This window comes from Camarhynchus parvulus, chromosome 17, assembly GCF_901933205.1.
Source record: "Camarhynchus parvulus chromosome 17, STF_HiC, whole genome shotgun sequence".
Lineage (NCBI taxonomy): Eukaryota > Metazoa > Chordata > Aves > Passeriformes > Thraupidae > Camarhynchus > Camarhynchus parvulus.
The window spans coordinates 2,548,512-2,576,062 of NC_044587.1; the positions used below are offsets into that span (position 1 = coordinate 2,548,512).

Genomic DNA, 27,551 nt, shown 5'->3' on the forward strand with positions numbered 1-27,551 from the left:
GACAGTGAGGAGCACCCAGTTTGCAGCCTTTGCCATGGATACGGACACCTTCCATAGGCTCCGAGCCCTGCCCAGCCTGACTCTGGACACTTCCAGGGATGGGACAGTCACAGCTTCCCTGGGCAACTGTGCCAGAGCCTCTTCACTCTCATGGGGAAGGATTTCTTCCCAATACTGCATCGAAACGTGCACCGATGAAGCTGTTCAAACACCAAAAACTTCACTTTCCTCACACAGATCATTCCCAGAAAAACAGGAAAGGTCCCTTCACCCACCTCATTAAAGCAATAACCACAAGAAGAAAGTGAAATGTGAAAGTGCTCCAGAGCGCAAAATATTTTATTTAAGAATTTACAGTGTCAAATCTTACACTTAGGAAAGACAGCCGCTCCCAGCTCAGGGGGAGCCTCCTTGAATGAAGTTGTTTGGCAGTCTCTACTGAAAGGAGAAAATAATCAACAGCCTGGCTGGACTAGAGGAAAGCCAAGTGTCTGATTAGGTTTCAATTGTAGAAAAGTAAACCACACTGACTGCTGCTGTCCATGTCGGGAATTGAGAATGGACCAGCACACAAAGGTTTCTAATCCCCCAAATAGTGTTTTACTTGGGCTGCATACAAACTTTCTGGGACATAGATAAGGCTATCACAATCTTAGAAAAGTGGTGTTATTCAGGAAAAGAAAAAAAGAACAAAAACCAAAAAACAACTGGGGACAAACACTGGCAATTTCACATTTGTATTACTTCTACTCCTGGGCAGAAATTCAAGTAAAATCAAATAGTTTGGTGGCAAGTTCTAAATAAAATATGGTCTAATGATTTAATAAATATTTAAAGTTTATTTCTCTCTTTGCAGATAATTCAGATTCTTCAGTGAATATAAATGCTGCATACCATGGTTTTCAAGATTTCCTATATTAAACCTAAAGATTTTGAAGTCCATCTGTAGAGATCTAATCCATCTACTTTTAGTATGAAATTTAGCAGTTAGCTATTTAAGACCCTGGTTATTTTAGTAAGGGAGATTCAAGAATGGATTATTACACTGATTCTGGCACTCCCAAAAGGAAAAAATAAACAACTTTCAAGCTGTTACCCCCCATCAGCAGAGTGCCAGCAGTTTGAGAGAAAGCAAAGTAACCGTATTGCACTTAAACAAACACTCACTCGTCAAGAGAACAGCGTTGGCTATGATACAGAGCTCCTTCCCACTATACACTTGGCTTTACAGGTAGTCTAAACCACAAACTACATACAGACTAGGAAAGATCCAAATCAAATCAGGATTAGATTACAGTCACAGTTTTCATTCAATAGAAGTCGATTTATTTGGATGAGCTGTGGCCCCCTCCCTCCTCCCAAAAGCCAAACCAGCACGAGGCAGCTCCTGGGTGAGCCTCTCCCAGGGGAACACCTCTGGTTCCACACTCTGGCTGATTGTGCATGGTCCTCTTAAGGCCACAGTGTTATCTTACAATGTGGACATGTTTGTTTGTTTTTTTTTTAACCCCCTGCTGGGAGGGGAGCATCCTTCAGAAATTAAGGAATCCCTGAAACTATGTCTCGGAAGGTCACGCTAGTAAGGTTTAAAATAAACTTAAGGAATAAATTGCCTATGCAATTTACAAACAGGTTTTGTAACAGACAGCAACTATTTCCTCTCTTGTGCCTATTCTTTATCACAGCAAAGCTATTTCTAGCCAGGTTTTGAAAAGGAAAAGTTACATATATTTCATGTTTGGTAATGGTTTGCGTAGATGAGGTGCAAGCATGAAAAAGATCACCCATCATCAGATTTCTGTCCTGTCAACTGCAGCTGACAGCACGTGCCATAAGGCTGAAGAGTTCTGTGCATACTCAGAACGTGAGTAAGGACTCCAAATACAAAGCCATTGTATTCTACTTCAGTGTTGGATACTTCCTCTGTCCAATTCTTCCCAGTCTTGAACTTCCAGTGGCAGCAGGAGACTGAAAAAAGAGCAGGGATAAACAAAATGTTCTGTAAAAGTCATGTTCTGTAAAAGGTCTGTCATGCTGGAGACAAAAATTCAAGAAATCTGGAACAAAGTTTGGAATGGGAACTTGTTAAATTGAACAGGTGCCAGACTGATCTTTGTGCACATTTAACACTCTGTGTGCAACCCAGATTAAGCTGATAAAGCACAAAACATTTTTTGTTCAAAGCATAGAATCAGATTGGATTGGGTCAGAGGGGACTTTAAAGCCCACCACATTCCACCCTCTGCCATGGGGAGGGACCTTCTGCTGTCCCAGACTGCTCCAAACCCTGTCCAGCCTGGTCTTAGACCCTTCCAGGGATCCAGGGGCAGCCACAGCTGCTCTGGGAAATGTTGGATAAGAAGGATAAGGAAAAGGAAAGGTGAGGCCTTCACTCACTTGTGCAAATTGAGAGGGGTTGTAGAACGGTACTGCCCCTGCTGAAGGTGCCCCCGAGGGTGGAACAGCAGCAGGCTGGGAAGAGAAAACACTGAAGTTAGACAAGAGCAGAGAGCAACTCCAGTGCCTCTCAAATGTGGTCTGCTAAGTTATACAGAGCAAATATTCACAGGAATAACGCCAACAACATGGAGAGCGCAGCCTATTGAACAACTCCAGAGTGCTGGTACAGTTTGCATCCAGATCTAGAACAGGGCTGGCTTAATGTAGGAATTGGCCAAACAGTGGCACATGCATCAACTGCAAATAGCTCTGCAGGTCCAAAGCATGCAAAACCAACACAAGACACCAGTGCAACTCCACTCAATTAGTACCTTCTGCCTTTGTTAGTACACACCTCAGGACTTGCCCCAAAATAAACATTCTATTCAGGTTTTGCTTTATTATGAAATATCAGAAAGGTTTGTGTCACCCCTTTGTGGTGACCCCACAGCTCTGGAACTTCCAGCAGAGATGAAGCATTCCTTTAATTCCTACAGGGACTTTTGCAAAAGGTTTATTACCAATTTGACACTGGCAGCAGCAGAATGACCAAGTTTTACTTGTATTGAGACTTTTTAGGAGGTTGGTTTGGTTTTGTTGGAGGATGTTTTGGTTTTTTGTTTAAAATCAGCTGATTTCTTTAGTATCTCAGAAATAAGATGATGAAATCATGTGAATCTCTTAGGAACATAAATAAAAAGCATGCCTGGGTTACATGCACTCCCATAAATACACAAAACTGAAGACCCTGTTTGAGTGTAAAAAGGAACACTACATCATGATCTACTTTTAATGAAATTCTGTGAAATGAGGGGGAAAGGACTAAAAGTAGCATTAGTATTTGAGCAAATGCAAAATAAAGAGGGGAGGGGGGAAAGTAAATAAGTTAACATAAATGAGAATGGCCAGCCACATGTACCTGATTAAAATGCTGGCTTACTTCACGTGATAATGAACTCATTGAACTAGAGCGCGAAAGCTACAAAACAGCAAGAACACACAAATACAAAAAAACACAAATAAAAAAAGTCGTCATGCATGTCACTGCCCCAAGCTTTCAGTTGTTTTATTTCATTGTCAAAGTCTCACTGCCAAAGGTTAAACCAACTTCAAGTTAAAAAAACAAAAAACAAAAACAAACGTAAAGCCAGAAGTTAGTTTAAATCAAAAGGACTTCTTAAAGCACAAAATTATGTAGGTATAGAAAACATTTAGTAGGAACAAAGGTCATGTTACTCTGCCTGGCACACAGCACTTGCTCTCCTTGTCTTGCATTTAATATTAGTGAAATTACATGCATGCATGGAGGCAAGAAGAGACCCTTCAACTGCTACTGACATTTTACTCTGAAAAAGGCTTTTAAAAGTACTTATATAGGAAAAGGAGATCACAGAATGTAGGACATGGAGGCTGAACTTCTCATATGGGCTTAGAGGTCTTTTCTGTACAATTCTGGAGGCAGTCATAACACATCTTGCCTACTTATCACCAACTGAATCAGTTACTGGTTGTTTTAAATGGCCCATTGTAAGACCACTACAATTAACTGTAAAAAGTCATTAATTGAATACTTTGCATCAAGCCTTACCTCGCCTGACTGAGAGCCATCAGGGTTAGGAACAGGAAGTCCAGATCCAGGAGGAAGGGCTGCAGGGTTTAAGTACTGAAGGAAAACAAGGCACTTCTGTTTATCATCATTACTACAAGGCTATTCCACATTTCCCTTAGAGATCCCACAGGGGAGAACAATGTTACAGCAAATCAGGCGTTTGTAACCTGCAGTGTAAGGCTCTTCCCATGTCCTCAGTCCCCTTCCTACACCCATGGAAGCTGCAGCCCTGTCAGATTAGGAAATGTAACCTCCCACTTCCATTTTCACTTGTATTTCTCTTCTCCTGCTCTTTAAGTAAAACGTTAAACCACAAACCCCACAAACATCATGCTTTATGGACTGTGGCTGTCAAACTGCTGCTCAGAATCCTGAGGGGTTTGAACCAGAACTCTGGGCTCTGCCCACAAGACATTCCTTAGAACCCACCTCTGGTTCCACAGCTGCAGCAGGGTCTGTGTTGGTTTGGTTTGCAGCTGCTGTGTGCTCTGCTGCTCCACTCCCCTCCATGGGCTGGGATTCCCCTGGAACTACAGAGGAAATGGATTTAGCCAAACACACCCCATAAATAGCCATAAAACCTCCCCACAATCCTATGCACACACCTGAGTTTGGAACAAACACGTTGGCAGGAATGGGCATGGGTGCCAGGGGGGCAAACAGGTCTGATGGTGCAGGAACAGCACCACTTGCCTTGGTTCCTCCTGGATTCAGGACATCCACATAACGGGCTCTGCTTCCAGCTAAAGCACAAACATGCAGAAAAACAGAAAGAACCCTTGTGTTTATCATGCCTGTGTCTACTCTGAACAGCTGGCTGGTTAAAGCATCTTTCAGGATCAGGAAATAACACCCCAGGGACACAAACAGTAATACCCAAGTCATGGTACTGTGACAGCAGTGCAGGAGCTGGGCACGAGCAAAGCCAGCAATAGCCACAGCTCCACTGAGCTGCCAATGCTCCCAAACAAGCCAGGGAAAGTCAGAACTTCTGCCTTCATATTTAATGCAGGAGAAAGTCTTCAAATATCAGTGCTGGCTGTTACCTGCTCTCCTGGAGAACACATTGACAGAGGCACCAGGTGGGCCTCCAGGCCCAGGGGGAGCAGCCTGAGCAGCTTTAGGAAATCCTGTTGGAGGTGGTGGAGGAGGTTTACTCTGCAAGGAGACAAAAAAATTCCAATCACATCATTGTCTGATGTAGCACATTTTAATCCAAATTCAGTAAAAAGCAGCTCTTAAGAGACAATCACAGACTAAAGAAAATTGTGGGCCAAGTACAGATTTTTGTTTTCCACTTGGAGAAATAATGAGGACTCGAAATTTTACCTCTTCTTCTGGTTCATCCAGATTAACCCAACGTTGTTTCTGCTCATCCCAAACAATCTAAAAGAAAATCACAGTCAAAAACAAAGCTCAAAGCAAGCTGCTAAAGACATTTAAAATAATTAACTTTTTTTTAAAGCTGGTCTTAGAATAAGAATAATCTTCAAAGTTTTATAATCATCTGTTACTCATCAAAACAATGTTCATCTGTCATCCAGGAGAACATTAGGAACAAATTCAAGCATATAAAGGTTTTTGTGATTCTTGGGGCCTTACTGATTTATTCTTGTCATCTGGCAGGTGAGCCTCATTCTTTCCTTTTCCCATCAGCCAGCGAAACCAGGTTCCACCAGTCTAAAAACAAATCAAATCTTCTCAGTTAATTCTCACCCTCTCAGTTAATTTTTGTCTCACTTTACAGGTAAGTTAAAACAAACTTTCATGCAACAACACATTTTCTGTCAGGGACTTCAACTCTGAGCCCAGAGTTGCAACTAATAAGTAGAAATAGTTTAGTCAGGACTTCTTAAGTACAGTGAACCCGGAGTTACCACATTTACTAACAAATCTCCTCCAGCTGTAGGTACCTTTCTAACAAAGTTTACCTTTCTGGGTGCTGCCTCCTTTTTTGTTTCTTTTTTAGTGTCTTTAGCTGCAGGAGCAGAGGGAGGAGGAGAGGGTTGCTTTGCTGCAGAGTTGGATCTCTCTCGTCCCACAGAATGAGCAGAGGACTCTGAGGTTGTTCGGGACCTTCGCCCATAGCCCTGGGTGACAAAAACACAGGAAAGCAAAAGTTGTCACTGCTGCAGTGATGGATCACATTCCACCTTGCTAAAAACAACCTTTCTTTGAAAAATCCATAAACAGAACAGCTCTGAAAGTTCATACAAAATAAACCTTAAGATGGATCTTGGTCCTGCTGCCTGGTTGGATATAAAGTCAGGACACAAATGCATAATAAACAAGCAGATAAATATCTGACACAGCATTAATTTTTTATCAAGATTTTCCAGACAAAGACATTTAATCTGGTTCTTTGGGTACTTCTAAAAACCAAGCTTCAAGTCGTGCTGAAGAGCAATACAGAGCCCCCAGATCTTCTTGTGTTTGCATTGTGTTGCAATGCAGCTGAAGAAATGTGTGAAATAACAATACCATGTTAGCCATCCTGCCATAGAAATCATCCTCTCTCTGCTCAGGGAAGGAGTTTTGTGAAGGAGACTCTGGGGCAATTCTCTGCATTCCTTAAAAAAAAAATTAGATTATGTTAGCAGGGACACACCAACAAAAAAACCAATAATAAACACCAAAGCCCCCAAGCCCCACAATAGATTTAAGGCAAAAGTTTTCACCAGTTATGAGTTTTGTGCTAGGGAGAACCTGGTCTTTTAGAGAATGAGAGCTGCAATTGCTGTGATTTTTTTCATCTCTTATCTGGGTTTGTGTTTGCTCAAAACACAGGCCAGAGCAGGCTGAGGGACTCAACCACCAGGATGGAGCAGTTAAAGGTTCCTCACATCTCAAACTCTAACCAAACTTAAGTTTCCTTCTCTCCACATGTGTCAGGCTCTGCTGACACAGAGTTAAAACTTATCAGGGTCCTAGAAACTCATGCCCAGAGGCAGAAATCCCTGATATCCCTTGGAAACAGAACTGCCAATCTCACTGGACCCAGGGATTACCTGTCAAATCTAAATCATGATCTGCTGAGTCTGACCTCTCTTTTAAAGTAGGCCAACAAAGCAGGATGAATACTACAACTTTCTACAGATGTTTCTATACCATTACATGGCTTTTTAAAATGTCATTACCCAAAACATTACTATTTTTTTAAATACTGAGATATTTTGAATTATTCCCTGAAACACTTCGTTCCCTTTCTAAGGAAGCAAAGCTGTTTATTAAGATCCCAGACCTGTTTCCAGGTTTGTCTGCTCTTCTGGCTGTGGTTCTATTTCTTGTGGTGGCCCTCCTGGGGGTAGTGCTGTCCCTAAATACAGTGGGGATGGTTCAGTTCCATATGGATTTGAAAATCCTTGAGGTGCAAAGCCGGGTCCTGGGCCAAGAGGCTGAGGAGCCACTGGGTAGAAGGGGACACTTCCCTGGTCACCAGGAGGAAGCATGGCAGCTGAGCCATCAAGGACAGCCTGAGGTACTGCAGCATGAAAAAAAAAAACCAGAGTTAAAATTAAGCAGAAATTCCAGTGTGAACCTTTTAGCCTGTGAATGATACAATGCAGAAGTGAAATCTCCCTGCTCCAACCAGCCCCTTAAGTGGTTTCTTGTATCAGAAACCCAAACCCTTTGTTTTCTCTCTGTCATAAAGGATATGAAACACCAACCTGAAGGCATCAGCTGCACGCTCTGCATCTGTTGAGCCATATTGGGTAACAAGGATGCCAGCAAGGCATTTTCAGCACCTGGCCCCACGTCACGGCCTCCTCCCCCATCACACTGACTGGCACGGTCCAGCTCAGAGCTGGGAGTGCTGCATTCATAGGGAGGGGGAGTGGATCTGTCTGTGTTATAGGCTATTGCACCCTCCTGCAGGAAAAAAACAAGATATTATTAACTCATCTCTACCAGACATTCAGTTCATAATCAAGGGAACACAAAGCAAAGGAAATCTTAGGTGTGAAAACAGTTTTTCAGTGCTCAAAAAAACCCGAGTTGTCAGCCATTTATAAGCCAAGATCAACCAATAATTTGAAGGGTTTATTTATTTTTAAATTGAAACACAGTTAATTAGCTCAGGGTTCGAATATCTAACACATCTCTTTAAATAGACAATAATTATTTCCACTGTTATAATCCAGCAACACCAATTCACACACGAGATATTTTTATGGCAAGCAGATCCCCTGATTACTGCAACCTAATGAGTTTTGCAGTTCTCCTTGCATTATGGTATTAAGAAAAATCTGTCTCTCATAACTTTAATTATTCTGTATTGAATCTTAGGGCACTGAAGTGTGGTAAATTCACTTGGTTTACACCATAACATTTGCCATTTAGGACATGAATATATAAGGTCACTTCCCATGTTTCTGTGATTAGCAGTGTGAACAAAACCATTTTAAAAACTGGATTTACACTAATCCTTTCCAGGGAATAATTCATGCTGAAAAGCACACACCATACCTTGATCTGTCCATCCACATGTCGAAGTGTCACTAACCAGGGGGGTTCAATAAAAGATTCCTGATCTGGTTTTTCTTTAATCTGAGGGTCAAACAGGCGCAGCTGGGATGACATCTGAGGAAAGGAACCATTGCAAAGTGTGAGTTCATCAGCCACAGCTTCCCACCTACAACATCCAGCCACAAACACTTCATTCTTCCTCGTGTTACCTGGATTAGCTGGCCAATCAGCACAGGGGAATAGTAATGTGGATCTTTGAGGACAGTTCTGGAAATCACTTCACAGTAGTGGAAAGCCTGGGCAGCAAGGCCCATCTCAGCCAGCCGACAGGCATAGATGAACTTGAAAACCTGGGGAGGCAACAGGACAAACAAAACAAGTGATCACAACACTCTGGGTGGTAACAAATAAAAGGCAGTCTGACATTTCAGCTGAAAGCTCAGACATCTCGTTATCACATCTAAAATTAAAGGAAAAAGCATTCAATTCTCCTCTTCCACCTAATGCATCCAGTGGAAGTTGTCTATTTATCTACAGGTAGTGCCAGCAAATTCTGCTGGATTTTCTTCTGGAATACAGAATCACAATTTATAGTTAAAATTCATAAGTTCAGGATGTAGAGTTGAAAAAAAGGAAATGACTACAGGAAAACAGCTATATGGCATTGCTATCCATGAACATTTCATGTTATAACAGAGAAAATATTTGCTCCACTGACTACAGCACTTGAGAGATTAAAAGCATGACATCTGCCAAAACAGAAACCAAACCAAAACAGGAACAGCTCCTCACCTGGAAATTGGGCAAGCAGCCAGGCTGACTTCCTAGTGACTGTGCATACTCATAGGCTTCTGTTCTTTGAATGGCTTCATTGGTGGCAAACTTTAAAAATGGCAAGCTGTTTCAAACAGGAGAAGAAAAATATTATTTGAGCTGAGAAACACAGATCTATCACTGTCAGATACACAGCTCTGTTAGACACAAAATATCAAACACTTCTACAAGACAGGACACCAACTAGTTATCTCAAAACCAGGTAGGGAGGATAAGGGGAACAGTGCAATTCAGTCTTTCAAATTTTCATTTTTGCATTGAGATAGTTGGGTTTTAAAAAAAGAAAGTCAAACCTGTGATTTGATCCAATTAGGACAAGCTTTGTTGTCTTCCTTGTGTAAACTCCAAACCCAACTTGGGCCATAAGGTAACAAAAATGAGCAGCATCCAGCAGGCCTTTAGAAGCTGTGGAGAAATAAAGGACAGAGCTCAGGATATTCCAGTGGCACATTCAGTGTCCTTATTGTTTGGCTTAGCTGCTCCACTTTATATTTTATAAAGAAATTGCCTGTTTTCAAAAAAATAGGCTGAGCAATCAAAGCTTTTCCTTCAGTCACCACCCTGTTCATTTCCCCAAGAGTTACCAAGAGTGTCTCCCATGGTTGCAATGGTCCTGGATTCCAAGTCCACATTATTGGTCAAGTTGGATAACACCATTGCTAGATGAGGCCTCCAGTCTCCCCATTTCTCATCTCCACAGCACTAAAATTAGAAGAATTACTAGGTCAAATCAGTGACTGGAGCTCTGCATGGTTAAGTGTTTCAAGCTAAAAAGGACCAGAACAACTTCTCTGACATTCTGGGAAGGATTTCTGTTGGGAACTTCACCCACCCTGCAGCTCCCAGTAAATCTTACCGTGGATGCAGCTGGCATCCTCCCAGACATGAGCTGGTAAACAGTCTGCAGAGGGTCATTAATTGGGAGACTGTTGGCAAATCTACAGAGACATTGCAGAGAAAAACAAAACACAGACATGGGGTAAGCAGTTAAAATGTACTTCAGCTCTCAGGGGCAATTAATCTGACCTAGCTCAAGAGAAGGAAGTGCTGTGTGAAAATACTACACTGAAGAGGAAATTACCCAGTGGGTGATGTTCAAAAGTGAAATATTACCAGTAAAATATTAACAAAATTGACAGTTGAGTTTTTGCAGTTTTTTTTCAAGCAAGGCCACAGATGATATTGTTCAAATACTCCTTAAATGGATCAGGTGGCAGAGAACAACTTCTCAGGTCTAAACTTATAGCCAGAACACTCCAGAATAAATAGCAACAAATAAATACACAGGTGGAATTAAAGCATAAATCTTGAATTGACTACTATGGATAACCCATTATTTTGACATTCTCCACCTCATTAGCAGAACAAGCAGCCAAATTTCACTAATCAAAAAGCAGCCCAGTACCTGGTCATCACTCTTGCATGTGTCCTGCTGTCCATTTTGCTGGCAAGGAGCAGAGCATGACCCCACAAACCATGCTTCATGGCAGACTCCAAAGCATCCTAATAAACACACAAATTAGTTTCCTGGGAACAGTTTCATATTACTCATAAAACCCAGTTTTACAGTAGTAATTTGTGATCAAATCAAAATATGTTTAGATAAAAGGTAACACACTGTAATTTTGCTTTAGATTATGAGCTGTAGGGTATAAATTTCTGTATCAGTGTCACAAAACATTGCATACACTACAAAAATAAGTAGCAGCACAGGCACTCACTTTCTTACGGCCATAAAGCAGCAGCTCCCTGAATCTCTCAGTCTCCTTCTCAAAACTGTCAACTGTGGTTACAAGATTATCAGTGAGAAACGAGAGCTGGGCTTCACCAGATTCCTCTTCCACTTGTTCCAAAGCCTCATTATTGAAATCAATCAAATTTGCCTCATTAGGGGACTTCCCAGGAAGCCACACTGTTTTGTGATCTCGGAGCAGAAGTTCAGCCAGGTCTGTTCCCACAACAGTCTGTGTGTGTGCAGAGGAAACAAAAATCGAAAAATCTGTTATTTCAACACTGCCTGCATTTCATTTGGCACTTCAACAGCAATATGTGAACATCAGCACATCTGAGCAGCTGAGGTGAGTGCCCAGCTTACACATTCCTTCAATCAGTGCCATATTCCAAGATCAGTGACTAGAACACAAATTGCAGATCTTTGCACAAAAACTATTTGTGTACAAAACACTTTAGGACAGATAAAAACTCCAGCAGTGAGACATACCCCATTCTGCCTGCACAACAGTACAATGAAGTCCCAAAGAAGACTTGCAGATTCTTTGTCAATTAAATTTTCATTCTTAAAGCACTGTGCAGCTTTACTTTGTGCAAAATTAATAACATCCACTTTATGGGTCTCATCCCTGAAAAAAAAAAGAAGAAAAAAAGTCATTATCTGTAATTACTCTGAGGAATAAATTTAAAGCTCATGTATTATTTAAGCAGGTGAAAAGCCACAAATATTTTAAGTCAGTTTAAAATCCTGTAATTTGCAATGAAGAAATAATTTCTGAATGTATGGTTATTTCTGAAAACTGCAGGAACATACTTAGCAAGAGGACCAGGAAAGGCTCTCATCTCTTCTTGCTCTGGAGAATGTTGTAACATAGTCTGAAACACAAATATAATCCATAAGAAATCCTTGTAACTCTAAATTTTGCTTTTACTGATAAAACCCCCAGAACTGAACATGACCCATCATGTAATCAAGCCTCTTAAGCAAAATTTAAAGGGTGACTTTGTCACAACCTGCACAAGGATGATAAATTATGAAATCTACTTTACATGCAATTACTCTGTACATCTTTCTGAACAAAATTATAAGGAGCTGGATGATCTCATCATGACTAAGTCATCTCTCAGAGGAAAGGAACTTTTACATTTACTGTTTTACTTATGATTACAGCCCAAACAGATAAAGATACATGCACTGACATAAAAAAAGAGAAATCAGGAAGTTACAGATTCAAGTTCCCCATTTCCCTTCCAAAAGAAAGACCTTTATTCCATTACTTCCCATTTTTCCTTCTAAACTTTACCTCCATGCTGTGGATTTCAACCAGAGCTGGCTGACCCTCAGAAGGCAGGTTTGGCAGTGCTTTTATTAAGAAGCCACCAGGCCCAAACCTGGCACAGATATGAGGCACTGAAAATTTCTCAGGTGTTGAGGGTCTTAAAGGTGCTGAAATGAGGAGAAAAGATAAAATAAGAACAGGTAACCTGCTCTGCAGATAAGCAAACTTGCTGATGTATTTACCCAATTCAGTAATCCTGCAGTGTTAGTGGAAAACACCCCGTTACTGAATTTGGCTGAACTTTGGAAGAAACAATCAGCTCCTTTATAATCCCAAAGTCCCAAACCTGAAGATTTGCAATAACTAGAACAAAACTAAACTGCAGAACCCTAAAATCCACTTATTTTTTTCAATGCAGGCGTTTAGATTGTTAGTATCAGACACATTCCTGTCATCTCTGTACGAACATATAACACATCTTCAAAGAGCTAAACAGACATCACCACCTTGGCAAAGCTTTTCCAGAGAAAATGTTTTGTATCTATAGCACAAGGTTTTCCCTCATTCCCCAGCGTGTCCATACCTTGTTCCACAGCTGACCAGGCTGTTTCAGCAGGGTAGCCATAGTCTGGGAAGGGCTGCTGTCCATCAAAGCTGGGCTCATACCCTCCGTAGGGATAATCTGCGTGCACTGCCTGTGCAGGGGGTTCGTAGGCAGTGAGATCATGATTGCTCCTGTACAGCTGGCTCTAGGCAGGGCACATCAGCCAGGTTAGCTGGGGTTACACACACAGCAAGCAGCACTGCACACACAGCCTTGCAGAAAGCCCCCCCTGTGTGACCCTTCTGGGATAATTAATCATTTTGTCTTCTCCTCCAATACTTTTACTATCATTTGATCTGTTCACATCCAAGCATGTTCAGTTCTCTCACAACAGAACTTCTATGTGCTTGTGTGAAAAGTTAAGATTATAGCACCAGTTCTGTTACCAGCAACTGTGGGTCAGAATGAATGTTCACTTCTGCTGTAACAGACAGAAAATCCCAACTGAAAAAGCCCAACAAATGTCAAATGACAGTGGGTGCCTAAAGATTAATGCCTAAATGATTTCCAATACTGCTTCCAACATTACTGAATTAATTGGAATTTGGACTGGAAAAGTACCTAAACTTCCAAGAAACATGATGAACCAAGTACAGGTGAAATGACCCATTATGTGAGCAAAAATGGTACCTCAAAAATTAGCCAAATATTCTCTGAGCTTTTCACCTATCTGTATTTGTGGTGTAAGTGGATGAGTAATCAGTTAGCTTTGGTTTTTGCTTTTAAAGTCAAAATAACATCATACTAATATGAGTTAGTCCTTTAATACATTCCAAGTTCAGTAACACAGCCAAACTTGTGATGAGAAAAATTACACGACCCAAAGCCAAGCACACTGTCCACTACAGCCAAGCACAGGGAAGGCAATGCTCTCACAAACAGCAAATGGATTCAGTAGAGGAAATTTTCCATTTCTGTGTGTGTGGCAACTTGCACAGCTGAGTGCTGATTTTGCTTAAAGTTCTCCTGACAGCTGTGACAAACATTAAGTTCAAAACTACATCACAAAACAGCCTCAACTTACGAAAGTTTTAAAAGAAAAAATTTTCATTCCCCGTGCTAAGCCCTGATATAGTTTTTTTATTAAAAAATAAGAAAGCCACTGCTAAGAGAGCAGGTGGCAGGCTGTGTGTGCAGCTGGAGCTCACCTGCTGGGAGCGGGAGCTGAAGCTGCTGTGGTGGCTGTGCACGCTGCGGGAGCTGCGCAGGCTGTGCCCCGAGTGCTCGCTGTGCACGCTGCGCCGCTCAAACTCGTCCCCGTAGGGATCCCGCGCCGGCTCCGCCTCGTCGTCAAAGCTCCCGGTGAAACGGGGGTCGTACCTCCAGTTATCCTCGTATCGCTCGGTCCTGAGGGACACACACACAGCAGGAGTGAGCTCAGGCACCCACGGGGCTGAGGGAGGAAAGCTGGACTGTCACAGAGATCTTTTATGAAAAATCCTTTCCTTAGGATTTCTCATCCTGAGAAGCTGAGAGGCCTCAGGAACAAAATGTAAACAATGATTATCTGCTGCTGTGGAATGCAACAGGTGGATCTGTGATTGGCCCATGGTGGTTGTTTCTAATTAATGGCCAATCACAGTGAGCTGGCTCGGACAGAGAGCCCGAGCCACAAGCCTTTGTTATCATTCTTTCTTTTTCTATTCCTAGCTAGCCTTCTGATGAAATCCTTTCTTCCATTCTTTTCGTATAGTTCTAATGTAGTATATATGATAAAATAATAAATCAAGCTTTCTGAAACCTGGAGTCAGATCCTCGTCACTTCCCTCATCCTCGGACCCCTGTGAACACGGTCACACTGGACCCTGGTGCAGTTTGTTTGGGGGATCCCCGGGGAGCCCCCTAAGCTGTGTGCTCACTGGTAGCAGCAGGCAGGCAAGGAGACTCCATACGGATTCTGGGGGCGCTGATTAGATGAGGGTTTATTGGGGGTCCCACCCCTGGTGGGACCATCCTCATATCCACATACAGAAACAACCAATGGCCCCCGACCTTCGTAAAAACCACCAAATCCTGAAAATCATCAACGAGGCCCTAATCGATCTCCCAGCACCATCAAATATCTCAACATGATGAAATTTTGGATCTCTATTAGGTGTTTGCTTGGTTTCTGAGGGAGAAGGGGGAGAGAGGGAGAGCCTAGGGAGAAATGGACCAAGAGAGGTTTGGTGTCCCCAGCACAGTTTAACAGGGAGATTCAAAGTGGGCGCGGAATCAGACTTGGGCCAATAGGATTACAGATCCATGATCCTCCCCTGAAGTATCACAGGCTTGAAATAAACCCTACATTTTCAGGGGTGAGACAGAGAATACCATTTAACTAAAATGTAACACCACAGGACCTCGCTCCAGAAGGGCTCTTAAATCTGCCTACACTGAGGTTGTTGTTACAGTAAACAAACTGACGTTCCTTCACAGAGTTTGTCCAGATTATTCAAGATCAAGACCAACATTATACTCAGAGCGTGTTCTGAAAACCCACAGAATGTTCAACTGGTCTAAAAACAAGTGCTGCTACCTTCAATCCCCCTCTCAGAGTGATGTGATAGCTCATCTGGTTTCCCTCAATGACCTATGTTAAAGCTACAGAAAGAACTAGCAACACACACACACACACTAGCAACTGCACTGTGAAATATGCGTAACACTGCATTTTAACAGCCTGCTCCAGAGAATCTGCTGCCCCAGCTCTGGAAAGAGCACTGGGAAAACCTGGATTGACTGTACAAACCTGCTGCCATATGGATATGCTTCTCTCTTCTGGTAAGGGTTGTGCTCAGCATCATACCAGTACCTCTGGTCATAACTCCTCGGGTCTCTGTACCTGGGGTCATATGGGTATCGTTCCCAGCGACTTGGATCTTTGGAAAAGAAAAAGAAATGGTTCAGATATTGGTAGGTTTTGCCTATAATCTTTTTCTGCTCCTTTCTCTTTAATTACAAGTTGGTTTGACCCTGAAGCACAGAGCAAACCCAAAGAAATGTACTTAAAGCTACATAAATATGTCCACTCCTTTTTACTTCAAAAAAAAGCTTAAAAAATCAATTTCACACCTTTCAGAGAAACACTGCTGTTAGAGTTAGTTACTCCTGAGGGGTCAGTGCTTGCCTAAAATCTTTAAAACTCAATCCTACTATTTGTTATGAGATTCACAGAATCTCTGTGATCAGTCTGCAGAGTGCCAAGCAAAACATCTCAGGATGTGGACAGATGTTGCTCAAAACCCTCCCAGGCACTACACAAGCAATTACCTCCAGACTCCCAATGCCAGCATGTCTCAGTGAGCACTTAGATAATGATGGACAAAACCAAAATCCAGTCGTGAGTCAACTTTACACCCACCTAAAATTCACTTTACAGGTTTGCCTTCAGGTCACACACCAAGGGCACACCCCAGTGAAAGGCAGCCTTGCACCACATGGAACAAAACTGTTCTGAACCCTTACAATGGAGGGTTTGCACAAAGGAAAGGCAAACTGAAGGCTTGAGTGAGGAATATCTATGGAAAAAAAATCAGAGTTCTTTTGGACACCTTACCTCCATAATCGTAGGAGTTTGGGTAATAGCCTGAATAATAATCACTCCATCCACCTTTTCCATAATAATCTTCTGTATACCCTTGCCTGAAAGAAAGCAAACAAGTATTAAAAAAGTTGTTGTTCCTCCTTAATCTCTTCAAATTCAGCAGGAGGTAGGAAAAACTCTATGCCACAATTGATTAGGCAGAGTTGCATAGTTAAAATAATGCATTTCCAAGAAACCAAGGAGTCACAAAATTAAGACTTTACAGCCCAATATACCACTAAATTGTTGTGTGCCATTGAAAGCTGACAGCCCTTGGCACACAATTATTTAGTGGCTTTATAAACTGCTTTGGTGATAAGTTTAATTACTTACAGACAATTATTCACAAAAACTACTGCTATAATTAGCATCCTTTGAACTGTCTCAACAGAGAAGTCGATTATTTAGCAATTCATTAAGAAATAATAGCTCCCTCAAATTTAACAATGTTTTATTATACTGCTTATGATGAAGAAAATACTCATTTAGAGAGCTGATTGTCCAAACAAGCACAAAAACCTGGCTAAAGCCAGCACAGCAAAGAGTCAGTGCATACAAAAAGATGATTTCTTCTGATGAAAAAAAAAAGATGTGGCCATTATTTGAACTATCATGAGCCTTGATTATACAACATTTTCAGATCATAGAATTTCTGAAAAAAGACAGAGGATGAATGTTAGACGAAAAATGCAGTGTCTACATGTATGTGCACACACATAAATGTATATACATGTGTATATATATATATGTATACATCCATGTATGTTTGTACCTACACAGGTGCAGGAATCTCACAAACACACCTGGGCACACACACAGCAGGTGAAGATATTTAATGCCAGTGTGGATAGATGGAAACCTCCACCTTTCCCTACAACTGGTCCTACAACTCAGAGTGCAAACTCCAAAGCGGCCCAGCGAGTCCAGGAGTGTGGGAAGCCTGCTAACACAGCACTCACTCTGCAGAGGAGGTCTGATCTTATCACATCAGGTTTAGCCACCCAACCAGTCTCCCCAGTCTCCTCCAGAGAGATCTGATTCCTTTCTCCAAGCAGAGTTTACAAAGCTGCTGTGCCATCCCTGCACATTCAGGGCAGTTTCACACACACACAGCTCTGCTGCCCTGCAGCTGCACACCACAGTCCCTGTCTGGCTGCACTGGCACTCACACAGCAGCCCTGACACAGCCACTTCTAGCAGGCTTTGATCTGCCCACTGCCACGTACAGAAACTTCAACCCCTTCTAAAAATAGCACCTCAGGAGAGTACACACCAGGAAGTGCTACTAGATCATTTCATTTATTATCATCTCATTTCAAGAGCTCACAGCACACTTAAATTCACTTAAGAAAATGGTAGAAGTTATCACATGGAGCTATAGCCATTGTTTTGTTCTCCTCAAGATCAAAATACATCTATAATCTTCTGGAGGTGGTAAACAAAATGTGATATTTGTAATTTGATCACTGCTCCATGAGTGAACTACCAACAACAGACAAACATTACAAAGGGTTTAATCATTTCCAGACAGGTAGCAGGAGTTTCTCTGTTAGAAACTGCAAATCCCTCAGCAGGTAACAACAGTAACATTTTGTCATTAATTTGAAGTTCATACAAATAACTTACACAATTATCATCAGAAAGTAGCAATCTCTTCAAAGTAATTTGCTCCTTCTTGCTTGAGTAGAGATTTAATCTTGCTTTTATTTAATATTTTCAAGTAGCATCTGAACACATTGTTCCTCCTCACTCAAATGTCTATTTTGTATTAATCAGACAGATCAAGGCTTTTAAGTTTCCCTAATAGTGAAATGAGTGGGTGGGTCATGCCCACACAGCACCTCTGCCACACAGACCACATTCTGGGAGCTTTGTGAGGAAAGCTTATCCACAGCTGAGGGAATTGTGCACAAATGGACCTGACACAGCACCAGGATGCTGTCACCTGACTCACCACTCTCTTCTGAGCACCTGAAACACTGTGTATCCATAGTGCTGCAAGGCAAATCTCACCCAATGTGCAAAACTGCCATTCATTAACAGACCAAGGGGCCCCTGCTTAAGTGCAAGGCAGAAAATAAACGAGTATTGATTAACAACACCATGATCTGCACTGCTCTTTCACAGCAAACATCAGCACTGAGGCTATCACAGTGACTTCCTGCCTGGCAGAAACACCAACAACCCCCAAAGAACTGAATGAAAGGAAAAACAAGCAAGAGGAGAGCCTGGGGAATTGTATCCGACCCAGACACGGCAATTGATACCGTCCATCACTGCGGCAGCACACAAAGAGGTTTTGAATTCCTCCCTGTGGTTTATGCTGTAAAACTTCAACAGGCACCACCACAGCCCCTGCTCTGGGGTACCCAAATCTTGACTCAGCTGAGGATCACCCACCTGGAGGCAGGTCTGTCAGAGCAGTGGCTGGCCCTGGAGCTGGGCCGCTCGGGCTCGGGGTAGCGGTAACTGCCGGGCTCCATGTAGGCAGCGCTGCTCTCGTAGTGCCGGTACCGGGGGTCGTACTGCCCGTAGCTGTCCTCCTGCAAGAGCACAGGCAAGGGAAAAGGCTTCACATCTCCAGAATTAACACTTCAAACCAAAAAACATCACCATTCACACCACAGCAGTGAGCCATAGCTGTCCTCCTGCAAGAGCATAGGCAAGGGAAGAGGCTTCACATCTCCAAAATTAACAGTTCAAACCAAAAAACATCACCATTCACACCACAGCAGTGACACCTGAAGAGGTATAATAAACTACAGCTTAACTTTTATTACTTTTTGTGGCAGAAGTTATAGTGAAGTTATTAATATCCTAAACTTAAGGGAAAAAACTTCATTATGTCTGGGCTAAAGGCATTTCAACCTTTCTACTAAACCATCAATAATTCAGGCAGCAGATAGAAACCAAGTTTGAGCACCTGGACTGCCAACTTTTTCCAAACAAATTGCTATGAGCTGACATCTGTGCCAACTGTAATTGGTATCAGGAACCACTTAAGTTTCCATAATCTTTGCAGTGTTAGTTTTGTTACTGCTGTCTGGATTTTCCCTACATTTAAACACTTAATGTGAATGCTCTGCTGAATGTTGATCGTGACACGACTGCTTAAATTCATAACTCCAAAATGAATAATATATGCTAAGGGGGAAGAGAGGGAAAAATAGAAACTTACCATGTAATAAAGGTGAGCTGCTGTCCTGGGGTCTGCAGGAGGGTAAGGCGGTGGATATGGGGCCTGGTAAGCATCGTAAGGATGTCTGTAGTAGTAGTAAGGGTTCTGGGGTGGACCAAAGGCTTCCTGAGGGGTCTGAGGAGGGGGTGGACGCTGCAGGTCTTGCTGCCCGTTGGGTGGCACTGCCTGAGCAGTGCTGGCAGGAGGGGCTGTGGCTGCTGGAGCACCTGGAGGCTGTTCTGACACCGGTTGCTTCCCGAGACTCGTCTGGTCGTACCTTGGCTGGGCTGAACCTGCCTCTTGGGGCCCCCCAGGCTGGGGACGGTTACCCAGCACCTGGCTGTCCCCCTGCTGCATGGCCTTAGCCCCTGTGGAAATCTGGGAGTCTGCAGGAACTGAGGACTGCCCAGATGTTGGTGGCTGCATTTGAGCTGCTTGCATTTGTGGCTGGGGTGGCAGCACTCCCTGTGCAGCTCGGTCTGCTGCAGCCTGGTGCTGCACATCTTTCGTCACCTGTTGGTAGAAATGTTGTTTGTCAGGCACCTCGGGACGCACCTGACCAGCACCAGCTGCCTGTTGGACTGGGGCACCAGAGGGTGACTGATTGTGCACCTGGACAGAATTACTTGTGCTGCTTTTCTCCAACGTCCGTGGCACTGTGAAGTCCAGCACTCCAGAAGCTTCTTTGCTACTTGATTGATTTGCAGAATTATTAGCCTGTGCTATGGAATTAACAGCGGGGACCAGGCCACTTGCACTTCCACTGGGAAGATTTGTCCCAGGAGAAGCAGATGTGTTAGACCCTGGCTTGCTAGCAAATTCAGGAACAAGGCCTTCCACATTAACATTCTTTTGCCCTTCTGGAGTCAAATTAAGAGGCGTTTTCATAAGCAAGTTTGCAGGCTGATTAGAAGCAGCATCAGAAGAATTAACAGGACTTTGTAATAAATTATGTTTTAACAGATTAGTACTTGGAAGTGCATTAACTAAGAGAGATCCAACTTGCATCACAGGTAACGGCATGTTTTCCCCGCCAGCATGTGAACTTTGGGGACCCATCGCAGGCTTGTCCCCAACTCCAGAGTCCTTCATTGGCTGATTGTTTTCATTGTTGCTTAGCTGATTAGATAGAGAAATAGAAAAATTAATTGGCTGAGCCAAGTTATAGCTTTGATTAGGCTGAGCAATCAGGATAGGCTGATTTTGCAAAGACTCTGTAGGTGGAGAAGACAATAAACTTGCATAACCAGAACTTGCCTGAGACTGAAGTGCTTCTTCTTCTCCCATTTTGGGAGGGTTCTCAAGATTTTCAAAAGCTATATTTCCATCCTGGGAGTGCTGCACAGCAATAGTCCCTGGTTTACATGGCTGCTGATTAGACAGGCCTTCTTCTGGTGGCTGAATGACTTCCACAGTCTGTTTGGCAGGCACATACACTGCAGGAGCAGCAGGAGCTAGGAGAACATTTCCCCCAAAATTTGGTAACTCATTGTGAGCCCATAAAGTTGTTGCTGGGCTATCACACTTCTTAACTGCTCCCTGAGCTCTAGTTGAGGAGCGTCTCTCAGATACTGATTGTATATTTTCCACAACAGGTCCAGAGTGCAGCGTGTTTCCAGCCTCCCCAGCGCCTGGGTGTACCTGAGGCATGTAAATTGTTTCCAGATTATCTGGTGGCTGTTCAAGATTGCCAGGGGATGCAGCAGGCACTGCTGTGTTCTTCTTGATATTCTTTTGGTTTGAGTGGTTCTCTCTTAATTCAACCACCATCTTTGCTTGGTCAATCTCTGCAGGTTTTATACCAACTCCATGGGACCTCACAGGTTCAAAAGAACTATTTGCACTTGTCTGAAACACTCCTGTAGGCTTAGGAGGACTTGGAGTGGGAGGCTGGGATAGATTGCCATGGTAGTTCTTGCTGAGGTTTAGCTCACCTGAATCACCTCCCAGAGGAGAGGAGTCAATCTGTTTGAAGAAGCTGGCAGAGGATTCCTCATCAGGCTTCCCAATTTCCTGCTGGATAAATGTACCGACTTGCTCCGGGGGCCGTGCAGAGCTGGAAGTGCTCCTGTGGCTGATGCTGCTGTAGTTGGAAGAGACGCTGTCTGGTCGGCCAGGGTGAGGTAAAGAGTCAGGTGCCTCCAGGTTTGGTCCTCCTTCAGCATGGCTCACAGCATTCTTGGGAAGCACCTGACCCGGGAAGGATCCGTACCTGTACGGATCGGGACCAGCAGCAGGGGAGGAAGCGTTGATGTTCTGGGGTTCACTTGGCAGCACCTCCTGATTCTGAATGCACTCCAGGTTCTCCACATTTTCGTACTGGGACCCAGCAGCTGGGTCACCTATCTGTGCCTTGTCATCACCAGCAAACAGAGAGTGCTTAGCAGCCTGTGCCTCCTGATGGCTGACAAGTTTAGGGAAGTACTGGGCATCCATTCCTTTCTGTACCATCTCACCAGCTGCACCCAGCTGTGCCTGAGAGAGAATATTGGTTGCCACCTGCTGAGGATGCACAGGCTGGTGATACAGGGAGGCTGAATTTTGCTGACAGGCATCAAACTCTGTTTTCTCCATTACGTATTTTTTTTCAGATGAAAGTATTTCTTCATTTTCTGCCTCATCCCCTTTGAAAAACATGGAGAGAGTTCCTGGATCTCGATCTGTGGGAATAAATCTATTTGACGTTTCAGACATAGCTGGAGACTGGTTTTTGGGGTTGTTTTCCTGAGCTGTGGGAAGGACAAAACCGGAGTCTTGCAAAGGTGGCTGTGGGTAAAACTGTTCCTGGTAAGGTTGGTTTGACCAAGGGTTAGTCATGTCTGTGTTCTGCCTAAACACATTTCCAGGCTGGATGCTGTTCATGTGATGACTGCTGTTTGCAGGGCCATTTTTGCCATTCTTCTCACAACCAGCGGGTAAAGGCGCTTGCACGATGTTTTGTGGAATTCCTTGGTGCCCAGGGCCCTGTGGGACATTTGTGTGTGGAGGAGGGTGAGAAGTGCTGACGGAAGGCTGAGAAATGTTATGAACGTCAGTCTGAGGAGACGGCTCAGGATAGGGCACAAAATTCCGAACTGGAGACTGCAGATTGCCTGGGACAGGCCTCCACTGGGGCCCAGGCTGCTGGGGAGGTGGTGGGAAGAGTGCTGCCGTGTTGGGTGCTGAAGCTGCATCATTTGGATCTCTGCCAACATCCTGTCTAGCTCCAGGTTTGTTCGCTGCAGACACCGCTCCAGGATGCACACTGAAAGAATTTTCCACTGCTGCTCCTGGGTTATAATGCAAGGGCGCTGCAGGCCCACGGAGTCCAACATCAGCATTGGGATGCCCTTCTGCAGCACTGTTTATAACATACCCCGAGGACGGAGAAGGAACTGGAACATTGGGAAAGCTACTGGTGCCTATCCCTGCCTGAGCCACAGGAGCTGGCAGAGAGGTGTGTGGTCCATGCGGGCTGTCCCCGGCGCGGGCGGGCTGCGGGAACGCTGCCGGAGCGCTGCCCTTGGGCGGGTGATCCAAGGGGGAGCCCTGCGGGGTTTGCCTGCCGAAGGCAAACGGGTCTGTCACGGGCTGCACCGGCGCGGCCGCGGCGTTCGCCCGCCTGCTGAGGGGGCTGTTCCTCCAGTACATGTTGCGAGCCACGCCGGCGGGAGGAGGAGGAGCCGCCCCCGGGGGGACAGGCTGCGGTGGCTGCTGCATGGTGGCCTCCTGGCAGGGTCACACGGTGACAAACCACCGGCGGAGGCAGTGCAGAGATCTCTTCTTCTGGCCTGCTGAGACAACACAGGTACAAGTCAGTTCCCTTTGTCACAATATATGCAGTACTTAAGCAACTTTTATTTTAGAAACAAAATCGCTTGAAGAATTTGAAGTGGAAAATATCTCCCTTTTCTTCAGAATGCATAAGGAACTGACACATTCCATTGTATTTCTAAATCCAGTCCAGCATTAATGAAGTGTAAGGCTGTGTGGTATCAATGCACATTATTTAACAATTCTATTAAATAGATCCAAGTAAGACTAATGAAACACAGCTCAGACCCATACTAGTGTCAAACCCTCCAGTGGAATCCCACTGTTACATTTCCCAGAAATATGCATCACAGACAGGACAGCAACCAGGCTGGAACAGAGCCTGCAGCACCATGCTCTGCTCAATTTAATTATGAAGAGTTGAGAAGTCATTATCTAACTCTAATTCTGTTAGAGATGATCTTCAGCCCTGCTGCTCTGGCACTCCATGTGACTGGACCTCTACATAGGTAAGATGAGAAGCATCCCTAGAAGGAATTCATCAGATGTTATCAGCCTTAAACTTTTGGTTTAACCAGGAAAACATCGTGTGACACAGTACTGTTATTTATTGTGAGAAAGGCAATTGCATCTTCATCACAAATATTCTCTCTTTTAGATGAATGCTGCATAGCAAAAGTGCATTTAAGGATAGAAAACCAATCAACTACTCCCACCTATCAATGCCCATTCTCACTTTAACACCAGTGGGACTCTGGCACAGTATCAGGGTTACAGCTGCACCTCGGGGTGGAAAGGACACGCTCGGAAGTAATCCAACCCCAGCTCCAAACAATACCAGGCAGGAATCTGGTACACCGGAAGTTCAGTCAATTCATCAGGGTGTCTTTTTCAATTTTATCACCTCTTAACAATCTGGGGAGGATGGAGGCTGACAAACCAGAGAAATTCATCAATTTCCAGCGGAGCTCAGTGAAGCCTTAGCAGCATATGATGATCTTGTTTTCTCATAGTACACAACAAATATTGTTTACAATGTGCAGAGTGAAGTACACACAGCAATTGCTCCACACCAGATGCACTTCTGCTTATAAAAGAAAAAAGCTGTGCAATTCTTATTCGGAGTTCTTCTAAGATTCAGCATCTTAGAGAAAGAGTAATAAAATGGGAAGCCAGAAAAGTCAGATGTTTGTAATCAGGACGAAACTGTAATAGTTCCAGAGAAGTTCAAATACAAAGCACTTCTGGTTTCTTGTTATCAAAAATACTACATGCATTTCATAGAGATTTATAGCTAAAAAATTCCAATAAAAAGCACACTGAAGTGCCACAGCCCACAGCCTTTACTGGACAGCAGTACAACTTCTCCTAAAGAAAAATGTCTCCAACAGCCTGTGTATAATCCAGGTCCCTCTTTCAGAGTTAACAGAGCCTCTCAATTTCTCCCCTATATCCATATATTCCACAGCCATTCCTAGAGTTAAGACTCCATAAATTTGTGTTTTATTAAGATGGGAAGGACAACACCAAACAGATTTCCACAGAGGTATTAGAGTCCCATCAGTTTCATGCATTACTTGCATGCGCCTTCATCATTCTTTTCAAAGCACAGCTGCTGAATTCCATCAAGGAATGCTTACAAAGAGGTTTCAGGACTTTGCAATCTTTTCTCCTGTTACAATCCCGAGGTGAAGGTTTTCCAGCTGGCCATGCTGACCAGCCTTGCTGCCAGCCACGTTTCCAGGAAATCCTGCTGAACACCCACCCCAATTTCCACATGCTTAAGGAACCACTGGCTGCTCTGGGCATCCCCATTTCTTTTCCATCATGTCCTTTGTTGTATCAAAACCTCCTCTCTCCCCTCCAAATAAACACATGGGTTTATGCAGAATACTTTGGGTTGGGGAGGACAAAAGTTAATTAAACCATCTGGCAATGCATTTATGTCTTGGAAAGCACAAACTTCACTGACCAAAATATTGGTATATACTTAATAGCTCTGTTTTTCACAGAAAAGTTGTTTCTGAAATACAGCTGAGCACAAAAGCCAACTCAAATACCCACTTCCAAATATCTAATGTGGACTTTACTCCTTGCAGTGTCTTATTAAAAAAATCCTAATACTTTACCATATTTTTGTTACAGCCAGCACCAGTAATTAGCTAATAAAAATATCAAGTGTAAAGTCCTACTTTAAGGCAGAACTTGCCATTCCTCTAACAGGATCTTTGATGGTGCATGACAGAGGTTCAAAATGAGGGATCAGCTTCCTCAGAAGCAAAGTTAATATTAACAGACTGCACACAGTAGTAAAAGCAAGCAAGATTTGAAGAACTGAGTCCAAACAAAATGAATGTGTCCATGTCAGGTAATTTAAACAGAAGATAACTCAGTGCTACTGACCCTCCCTTGTGCCTTACCCAGGATTAACAGAAATGCTGATTTTAAGGAATTTAGAAATAACTACACAAGTTAAGAGCAATCCACCTCTGCTTTGTATAGTTTGGAAATTCTCATATTTCAGCTGGTTTATTAATTGATAAAGCAGAGCAGCCAGCTAAACATGAGTCACCAGGAGTAATAATTGCAGAAGGTGTTTCTAGGTGTACCAAAACAACATTGCCAAAGAGGAAAAAAAGACTAAAGCCCTCAAGACAAGGCCATAAAATTAAGTTCATCTGATGAGCTCTATAGCTTCATCTAAAAAGAAATAATTCCTTTGGGGGCAATTAATTTAAACCTATCTAAATAAATTACTCTTAAACAGAATAACTATGCCCATAAAGCAGGTTACAGAGGACTAATATTAACTCTCATCCTCAAACATGAATCAAACAACAAATAACATATTCACATACACAGATTCCTCGTAAAAACAAAGTGACCAAAAAACCAAAAACAGAAACAAAAAACAACCCACTGCAACCTCAAATACAGGAACAGCTGGAAAAATGAGATTTGCAGCTTTAAAATCAGCAAGTGCTATTTCAGTTTTATCTCATGTAGACAGCTGCACATCTGCACACATGTGGGGGACAGATTGAACACATTCTGCATCATTCGCTCTCCTGACAGATTCCTACCGGGCTTTTCCTCAACAGCAACCAGAGCTACAAATGTCATCCCGTTAAAATGTAGCAACAGGACAACTTTAAACAGGCACAGGGCAAGTTTAATGAGCTCTCAGGGGAAAAAAATCCTTCTCTGTGAGGGTGGGGATGCCCAGAGTAGCTGTGGCTGCCCCTGGATCCCTGGAAGTGTCCCTGGACAGGGCTTGGAGCACCCTGGGCCAGTAGAAGGTGTCCCTGCCATGGCAGGGGGTGGAATTGGATGATTTTTAAGGTCCCTTCCAACCCAAACCAGCCCGTGACTCCATCAAAACAGCTCTTTGGGACTCAAAAGCCCATAAGCAGCACAAAGCGTTCCCGTTTATTCTGACAGGAGCCTGGCTGCCGGTTCTCCAGCCCAGCGGTGCCGGGGCTCTCCGGGAGCCGCACTCCTGAGTCAGCACCAGTTGCCCCGACCTGGGGCACCTGGGAGCCGCAAACACAGCCCTGACCCGGGCCCGGCGCTGTCGGAGGGGACACGCGACAGCCAGCATCAGTCGGAACCTCCTCCCCGCCGCATCCCACGGAAAAACCTCCGGAGCCCCGCGGAGCGTCCCAGTCCCGCCGCCCCACTCGAAACCGCCCGGAGCGCCCCAAATCCTGCGGGGAAAGCCCCGGGCAGCGCGGCCGGACTGCGGCAGCGCCTTCGCCCCTCCTTGCGGCACCACAGCCCGCCCCAGCCGGGCCGCGGGCCGAGCCTGGGGCTGCGGGACCCGCCGGCTCCCGGCGCCGCGACAGCCCCGAGGCCCTCGCTGAGGCACGGCGGGGTGGGCACCGGGGACACCGGGGCCCGCGCCTCGAGCCCGGCGCTGCTCGCGCAGCCGACCCGGGACCCGCGGCCCTCCCTCCGGGCGCGCCCCGCGGTACCTGGCAGCCCCCGCCGGCCACGGCCCCTCAGCAGCGGGTGCGGGCGCCGCCGCCCCGCACGGCCCCAGCGCCGGCCACCGCCATCTTGGCACATCCGGATCGGGCTTCCGCCGCCGC

The 27,551-nt window shown here is 44.2% G+C and overlaps 1 protein-coding gene across 4 annotated transcripts; it reads right to left on the reverse strand.

Moving 5' to 3' along the window:
• Positions 1 to 310: 310 nt before the first annotated feature.
• SEC16A (SEC16 homolog A, endoplasmic reticulum export factor) lies at positions 311 to 27,551 on the reverse strand. 4 transcript variants are annotated; one of them, XM_030961308.1, is made up of 31 exons: positions 27,435 to 27,551; positions 19,708 to 23,480; positions 18,930 to 19,072; positions 16,503 to 16,588; positions 15,696 to 15,825; positions 14,113 to 14,311; positions 12,944 to 13,055; positions 12,385 to 12,527; positions 11,895 to 11,956; positions 11,571 to 11,709; positions 11,071 to 11,313; positions 10,755 to 10,852; positions 10,206 to 10,287; positions 9,934 to 10,051; positions 9,643 to 9,754; positions 9,308 to 9,413; positions 8,725 to 8,865; positions 8,516 to 8,629; positions 7,717 to 7,918; positions 7,290 to 7,529; positions 6,530 to 6,618; positions 5,980 to 6,138; positions 5,651 to 5,728; positions 5,378 to 5,434; positions 5,095 to 5,206; positions 4,654 to 4,791; positions 4,478 to 4,578; positions 4,028 to 4,102; positions 3,359 to 3,418; positions 2,398 to 2,472; positions 311 to 1,968 (listed from the first exon to the last, which is right to left on the reverse strand). In XM_030961308.1, exons 2-31 carry the CDS (start codon positions 23,404 to 23,406, stop codon positions 1,900 to 1,902), a joined length of 7,182 nt encoding a protein of 2,393 aa, XP_030817168.1. In that variant the 5' UTR covers positions 23,407 to 23,480; positions 27,435 to 27,551; the 3' UTR covers positions 311 to 1,899. The 4 variants fall into 4 exon arrangements, with proteins under 4 accessions (XP_030817168.1, XP_030817166.1, XP_030817167.1 ...); XM_030961306.1 differs by having other exon boundaries at positions 12,944 to 13,109; XM_030961307.1 differs by having other exon boundaries at positions 12,944 to 13,109; positions 19,708 to 23,477; positions 27,435 to 27,543.